This window comes from Zingiber officinale, chromosome 4B, assembly GCF_018446385.1.
Source record: "Zingiber officinale cultivar Zhangliang chromosome 4B, Zo_v1.1, whole genome shotgun sequence".
In the NCBI taxonomy this organism is placed as follows: domain Eukaryota; kingdom Viridiplantae; phylum Streptophyta; class Magnoliopsida; order Zingiberales; family Zingiberaceae; genus Zingiber; species Zingiber officinale.
Window position 1 is genome coordinate 122,799,519 of NC_055993.1, and position 8,775 is coordinate 122,808,293.

At 35.9% G+C, this 8,775-nt stretch overlaps 1 protein-coding gene across 1 annotated transcript; it reads left to right on the top strand.

The window, feature by feature from the left end:
- The first annotated feature begins 2,459 nt into the window (after positions 1-2,459).
- On the top strand, positions 2,460-2,846 carry LOC121978628 (cilia- and flagella-associated protein 91-like). Its single transcript, XM_042530949.1, has one exon. It carries the CDS (start codon positions 2,460-2,462, stop codon positions 2,844-2,846), a length of 387 nt encoding a protein of 128 aa, XP_042386883.1.
- Positions 2,847-8,775: the final 5,929 nt, after the last annotated feature.

Sequence of the window (8,775 nt, forward strand, 5' to 3'; positions counted from 1 at the left end):
AAATTAATTGAACAACTACAAACAAATGTAGATAATTTGACCAAATGTGATTCTTTATTCAAAATAAATGTTTACAAAAGCTTAGGCTTTCAGTATACATTCTATCACATCTACTGCGAACAAAGATATGGTTGAGATATGATTGTCATTTGTAGTGAAAAGATTGAAATCCCATTGACAAAGGATAATTTGAAGAACAGAATTAAAACATTAAAAAGTCATTTCAATTCATGTTATAATTTGTTTAAGAATGCAAGCAGAGTTCAATGGCATGCTGAAAGTAGAAGATTTGAGGTAGAGGAGGCAGTTTGAAAGCAACTTATTGATGTAAGTATTAATTATAAAATATTAATTCATTTTTAGTCAATCAATGTATTTCTAATTATGTTTGTTGGTAGATGATATAAGATATGTATGGTATGCAGCTATATATTTTGTAAAAAGTATTAGGTATGACATGCATATGTTTTTTGCTTCCTCTGTTTCACGGATTCACCTACCAGCTTGATTGATTTGCTTCACTTGGACCAACCATAAATGTAGTTGCTATTATATTTCTAATTATGTTTAAATTTGTCTAGGCTAATCCATCAATCAAGAAGTGGAGATATACCTCTGTACATCATTATGAGAAGTTGTTAGAGTTGTTTGCTCACGATAGGGCAAATGGTCAAAGAGTTTCTACTACTGCAGAAAGAAATGTTGAAATTACTTTAGAGGAAGAACAAAGAGATCTTGGACTAGATGATGAACATGAGAATTTCGAAGTGATCCCTGATAGTCCACCATTTGACGATCGATCAAGGAAGCGAAAGCTTGCATATATTGATTCATGTGGCAGTAAGAAAAATTCAGTCATCGACATTAATGTCAAGGAAGTTGTTGTCGCAATTGATTGTTCAACTTCAGTGATTGAAAATAGGTCATTCTCCAACAAAATGTGAATGAGAAACTCTACAAAGCTCTAGTTTGTGCTAGTTTTCCAGATAAAAATATACTTGCTGCGTATCTATTTCTAGGAGAGAACAAGGAGAAGATGATGCTATTCATGGGATACCCACCAGAGAAGAGGTTGGAATTTCTAAAGATGATATTCTCTTTCTGATTTTGATCGACTATGTCAACATGATAGCCACAATTTTGCAAAGCTCTAGAATATTAAGTACAAAAAAGTGAGCTACTTATTTTGGTATAAGGAAGTACAAACTTTGTAGTTAAATATTTTAGTTGGCAACAATTTTATCGTACTTGTAGACTGACTGCTTTCAAGTAATATTGGTGGTTGACAATTTCTGATTTATATTTTGTTTGACAACTATTTAATAGTGATTGTAAATTATTTGCAAGTAAAGTTTATTGTTGATACTTTTTGTAGTTTAATATTTTAGTTGACAATAATATTTTTTGGGTTTGTGTTGAGCTGTAATAAATATTATTTTTAAAAATAATATTGATAAATTTAAATTGTAAAATTTATTTTGGTTAATAATAATTTTAAATTATCAATATAAAATAAATATTAATTTAAAATATATGTCACACCGGAAGAATATTTTAATTATCAAGATAAAATAAATATTAATTTAAAATATTTGAGAAGGATATGATATTTTGGTCAATAAATAATTTTATTTTCTTTCCATTTATCTAAGTAAACAGTTTAAGGGATTGATTTTATTCACTTTCCTCGATCAAGGTAAACAAATATAATAGGTTGTGGATTCCTTTCCCTTTCCATGCCTCTAGGTTTGTTTAATCCATCCATGATCCACCCCACTAGGTAAACAGAGCATAAATGATGCTCAATTGGATGGAAAATATATTAGATTCTATTGAAATAGTGCTGAATTTAAGAATAATTATATTAAGAGGGGAAAAGTCATGTTCAATTTAACAGAAAAGATATTCGATTCTAATTTAAATTGCTTAATTTAAGAAGAATTATATTTATTTTTAGACTTTTTTTATCTAAAATATATAAGGGACAATTAGATAATAATATTTGGGAGTTGAAATAAACAAAACTTTAGGGTGAAAACATAGTTTTTTTTATATGAAAAAATAATAATAATCCCAGTTAGTCTCATTGACTATCTTTAGGGGTGATCGACCCAGTCCTACGGAAGTTTTCCACCGATCCACCAAGGTAAATCGGGAAGCGCACGCGACGGTCAACCCAGAAGCCCAACATCCTTTGATTACATCCTCCATTTGAAGAAATTTTTTTTATAAATACGTCATAGTTGGGATTCAAACCATGAGTATATGGGAGATAACTAAAATATTCTATCGTGACATCATGGTCCCGTTACATGAGACTATATGGGAAGTTGAAGTTGTGCATGGAAATTTTTTCTACAATTACTTACAATTATTTAAATTTCTATTATTGCATTCCTTTCCAAACCCTATGCCACTTAACTATTTAAACCTCTTCCTTCCGACCCTATTCCACCAACATGGATCGCAACCGCTGCCACGCCGCCGCGGCCTACATAGCCGCCGCCGCGGCCTACATAGCCGCCGCCGCGACCTACTCAGGCGCAGCCGCGGCCTATTCAAAAGCCGCGGAGGCCTACATAGCTGACGGCCACGTCGGTAACAAAACTGCAGTCGCGGCCGATGTCGCGGCCTATGCAGCTTCCGTCGTGGCCTGCGCAGCCAACGCCGCGGCGGCAATTAACGACCCCGTCGGCGACCCATCTGCCGCCGCGTCGTCCGTCGTCGACATCGCCTTCCGCCCCGCCGTCGCCCCTGCCGCCGACCCCGTCGACGACGTCAACAACCCCCCCGCCGACCCCGTCGACGACCGCGTCGTCGTCTCCGCCAACAACCTCCGCCGCTGATCCCGTCAACCCCTCCACCCCGCCGCCGCCGATCCCGTCAACCCCGCCGCCGCCTAGTATGGTGGCGGATTTTGTCTTGGTTGGTTGAGTATGAATTAGAAAAAAATCCCTAGTACTACTTCAAGCCTAGTATTGATTTTGTTTAAGAGTGATGATACTCATGCATCTTAAACTTAGAATTTGCTTTGCTCCTCTTTGAAACCATAGTAACATTGGCATGCATTAAGATGATAAACAGTATATTCTATGTTCCACAAAATATTCTGAATTCATATATTACTTTTTGAGTGTTTTCTGAGTATCATAAATTTTAGCACTCTTTGTTGAACTTAGTAGTCTTGTGGAATGCTGACTCTCTTGGTCGATACATATATCTAATAATTTAATTATATAATTATGATATAAATATATTGATGCAGATGCATATAAAGAGAGTACTTTTAATGAAACATTCATAAAAGTGCCTGTTATAGCATCGCTGATTAGTGATTAATAATATTAAAAGTGTTGTAATTTCACAAGCTATCACAAGTTTGACCCTTGTAAAGGATTTAGCAAATATATTTTACCTCTTCGGAAGGAAGATTGCAAATTATAAAAATCTTGAGATGTTGAAACCATAACCCTTGTCCAAGCTCTAGGCACTTTTTGTTGACGAGCAGAGTATTTTTTTTGAGTCCCCAAAAGTTCTCTCTCCGTTTAGTTTCAAAACAGCCTCTAAATTTATTTTGATTACTGTAGTTTTTCAGTGTTGGTCATGATCATTATCACCTTATCAGTGCATTTCTTAAACTGCAACCATTAGCCATCAGCATTTTATAACTTATTCAAAGTCATATGACTGTAGTTCTATACTGCAGCAACAGCCAAACATCTGTGCCTCTAGTTTTGTGACCACAACACTTCAACAAATTCTCGCTTTGAATCTTCTAAATCCTTTTCGTCTGCTTGATCTAACTTATTTTTGATCTAGATCCCTACTGTAATTTAAACTCGTTCCTGACATTGTGACTTGAAAAGTTCTAGATATCCCTTTCATTGCCTAGCTTTAAAAATAAGCTAGCTTATCACTCTCTGACGATGCATTGAGCACTTCCGGTCTTCAGTTATACCTACACTTTACAACATCTGCAAAAAAAAAAAAAAAAAAAAAAATTGCTCGGCCCTACCGCATCCAACCTAAGGCCATCATGAGTGAGATAAATCACGGTAGTCGAGAGGGTAAGTGATAGATGGGGTGAGGTATACAGAGTCCGGAGATTTATGTCTCGACATTCTTGTGGTTCGATTTCGTATTCTCAGTTGTAAATATAATCATCACTTATCATCTTAGATAACATGTGGAGTCTACACTTTACAACATGAAGCATGCCAATGTGGTCTCCCCTGGCAGACAATAATATTGGCCAATTTCTACTTCTTCTCCTTCATGCTCCTCGCTGAGTATCAGCGTTCTTTTTTAATACTATTAGCCTATTAGGTAGGCACTATGAGCCAGGGGCACGTCTCATCTTTTGGCTGGTGGTTGGGCTCATATCTCGCTTATGTTTGACCTAGTGGAGGAAGTGATTTCTCTTCAACCTTGAAGAATACCTTGTATATTCAAAGATTAGACTCGAGTGGACTGCCAGCTGTAAGACAGGTCCATTTGTGATGAGATAGGTTGATCTATTATGAGCCATCCATTTGACAAAACGGATGCACCGTTTCATCATTTTAGCGGATTGAGAAATCTTCAACTCAATCCAATTTCATCCCAAGATGAATTGCAGGATTAGGCAGATCAAATCTCGGACCCATAAAATTTTTTAAATAAAATGTTTATTTTAAAATCGTAATAAAAAAATAATAAATTGACATAAAATTTAATTTATATGTGTTTCTCAATCCGTGGACTAACACTTAAATTATTTGACGGGATAGTCCAATCTAAATTGACGGAGAAAGAAGTTGGTCTACTTAGTTGCAACCAAGTTAGTCCTACAGGTGGCTGTCTATAAGGAAACTTGGTGTATTAGATGGTTTTGACATGGAATATGAATTCACAATAGAGATTGAAGCGAACATTAGTATTATTTTCGTAGAGACTGGACACGACGTTGATGGTTGCATCAACCTAATGCAAGAAATTGAGAGGTTGATCAACAGAGAATATTTGTGAAAATTTTATCAACGAGACAAATTTAAAGGTGAGGAATAAATGTCAAGAACAGTGGCAAGCTTGAGAGCTCCTGCAGATGTGCATCGACTTGATCATTAGAGGTCTGGCTATCAAGGGACCAACACCAGAACGAAGACATGAATGAAGACGCTTAGCTATTATTATTATTCTTTTCTTCTAGCAGTAGAAGCATCACATTCACGAAGATTTCATTATAATATATATATGCATTTATAAGAAACATATTAGCATACTCTATAAAATAAATTTCGACACAATTGGGATACAGGACTGTTTCTTAGTTCTGAAGCCATTTTCCCCTGAAGACTACTGCAACACGTTCCAATGCTTTAATTGGTCAAACCTGGAAGATAGTCGTCAAATGGGTACGCTATATCATCCAAAGCACCTCCATTTTTTGCTTTTGGCAGCAAGAATCTGGAAGGAGAAAGCTACGAGGAGATAAAATATATGGAGAATTGTCAATAGAAGCATAGGAAAAATGTCGTGGAATATGAAAGGAGATAAAAAACATGACTGGAAGATTCATACATGCTAAACATTATGGGTTGATTTTCTGAGACATCCATAATTTGCAGCTACGCCTATTTGGTTTGGATGTAAAGATAAGTCGCTCATTGCTATGGTAAACCAAAACACCATTGTAGAGTCGACACCTAAACAGAATAGCCATGAGTTCAAATGAACATGGAAGATCAGCTTCTCAAATGCTCGTGTATCAAGGTGTTGGGTATCACGTGGTAAACTGATTACTTATCATTGTTGGTTATTATCTAGTTTAATTGTAAATTATGTATATGAGTATAAAAGGAATTCATTAAAGTAAGTTAACTTAGGTTTATTAGATTTTAATTGTTGAATATAGACTTTGTAAGTGTAACCTATAGTCCCGCATTTATTATTATCTATATATTGATAATAGATGTTCAGTATATATATCGATTTATAGTCCCGCATCTATTATTATCTATGGACTTATGATAAATACCCACTATATATAGGGTTGGTCTCAAGGATTTAGGGTGAAATCTTGATAGAGCTTTTGGTTTTCCATTGATCTAAAGTTTTTCGGCACAATCCCCCCTAGATGCCCGGCCCATTCATATGTTCTTGTTTTTCCTATTCGAATTCTTATTTTCATTGTCTAAAATTCATGCGGCTTAATATATATATATATATATATAGAGAGAGAGAGAGAGAGAGAGAGCTTTTACCCTATGGCATTTGGTGCGTCGTTTTTGTGGTGAAGCTGTCGTGGCACTGCCACGTCAACAAAGGCAAAAACGAGGGGAATCAAAACTCGCGAAAAACCCTATCCGCCGAAGAGAGCCCCCGACCTCCCTCCTTCTCCTCTCCTGCGGAAAACCCAAGCCGCCGAAGAGAGCCCCCGACCTCTCCCCCCTCCTTCTCCTCTCTTGTCATTCTGCCGCGCGAAGAGAGCCCTCGACCTCTCCCCCCTCCTCCTCTCCTATCGTTCTGCCGCGCGGAGGGGAGACCCGACCTCTCCCCCCTCCTTCTCCTCTCCTACTGCGAGCCCTAGCAGAAGGGCCGAGCTCTCCCCTCTCTTGCCGCGTCCTCTCCTCGGCGCCCTAGCAGAAAAGTTTTTCCTTTTTCGATAAAAGTTGTTTTTCCTTAACATCTAGCATTTTTTTCTCTGAATATGTTGAGGTGTTGCCAGTGTGCTGTAACAATAAGTGATGTTATCAAGAATTCATATGAGCCTTATTTCACTCACTAGAAACTTTGTAATTTCACTTCTTTTTCGTGAATACTTCCATTTATTCACTAATAGTGGATGTAGAAGACCGACAAAATTCTTAAACTACACTTGGATTTTGGACATTCTAACAGTGCACACCCCATGTTTGAATGGTTCAAATACTTTATCTCCCCTAGATTGGTCCAATTATTATATGCATTCTGCTAATGAAAGTTATCAAAACAAGAGTAAGCCACATTGGGCCAATCTAGAGGAGATGCATGTCCCCCGCATTATGGTTCATATATTAGATGATGGACAATGGCTAAATTATTGGTGATGGTGTCGATGAATTAGCTATCCCCCGCATTGTATTATTGAAGCTACATTTGAAGGTAAAGAACTCAAGCCCTAGAGTACGAGGCAAAGTCATAAAATGGGACTTAGGCTTGATAAGGACTATCGAGGACAGCAATCATAGGAAGAATGTGTTATGTGTGCATCAATATCAGTCAGGTTTGGACTTAGTTGGTCCTTGATTCACACATCATCTGTTAGGTCATCTAGTTTTTCCTTATTGATTCATACATCATATGTTGAGTTATCTTTTTTGGAGAAGGATAGGTGTCATCAATGGTGTGAATACTTCCATTTATAGACTAATGGTGGATGTAATTCTCTATTTCATTTGTGGATTATGATATCATAGACATTGAATAAATAGAATCAGATGCAAATTATATCTGTTTCTTGTTGTTTTTTTAAATTTTTATAATCCGCATTATGGGCAGAGAATGATAAGTACAGAGTTTGCATATTTATAAGCCGATGCTATTGTTTGCAATATGTTTGATTCAACAAATTTTAACTTTTATATTGAATTAAACAGGTTGGTGTCGTAGCCGGATTTCAATACTCAAATGGTGAGTCATTTGATTTGATTTTAGCTTCCTATTTGAATTTCACAATATGTATTATAATATTAGAATTTATTTTTGAAATGTTAATTTATTGTAATGTAGGGAAAAACATATGTGGTTTTTGTTGGACGGAATCCCGGTGTTTATGATAGTTGGGAAGAAACTCATACTCAAGTTAACAAATATAGCGGTGCATTGCATAGATCATATCTCAGTAAAGAGGAAGCATTTAGAGCTTTTAATTCATACAAGGAGAAACAACATGGTTTCTTTGCCCCTACTGCCCAAAAATGTTCAAGCTCAACTTTGGGTTCAACTTCAACTGCATCCTCAAGTTCTGGTGAAAAAAATGAAGCAGACTGAAGAACTAGCGAAGTTGATAAAAAGTCAGCTAGATTTAGCTGATGAATATCGTCGTAATGCAGCTAAGATCGCCGAGATGTGTGAAGAGATAAAAAAAAATGGACTCTGTTCATATTAGTGATTAATCGGTAGACTTCTTTATTTAGTTGGATAAATATATTTTATGGTAGACTTTTTTATTAAGTTGGATAAATGTATTTGACAGTAGATTTTTTTATTTAGTTGAATCAATGTATTTGATAGAGTTGAATGAATGTATGTATTTGACTTAATTTCCCCGTAAAAGTAATAAATCGTCTAACGCAACAATTAAAATTCATAGTACAATTAAAGAAGTGAAATGAATTTATATTTATTTTTGGACATGTAATTTAATTTTTTTTTAAAAAAATCATCCTTATCTGTTGTAATTATGGTTATTTTCATAAGTATATTTATCAGCAAATAACAATATCGATATATTAATATTTTTATAATAAAACAAATTGTAGAAGTTATCTTATGGAGGAATTTTCTGATTCTGGGCCTGAGTTTCGTTCAACACCAAAGACTATCGACGCAAGCATCATCGTAATTAATTAGGTAACGAAGGAGGAGGAGAAATCGGAAGTGGAGGGAAAGTGGAAGAGAAGAAACAAAAGCATAAATTAACAATGTAAATAAATTCCGTGCCCACCAAGTATAATCGATAAGTTAAAGTCACACTTAAGAAAGAATAGGGAAGACATCACTAATTGATCACATTAATGCAGAATCACACAAGTA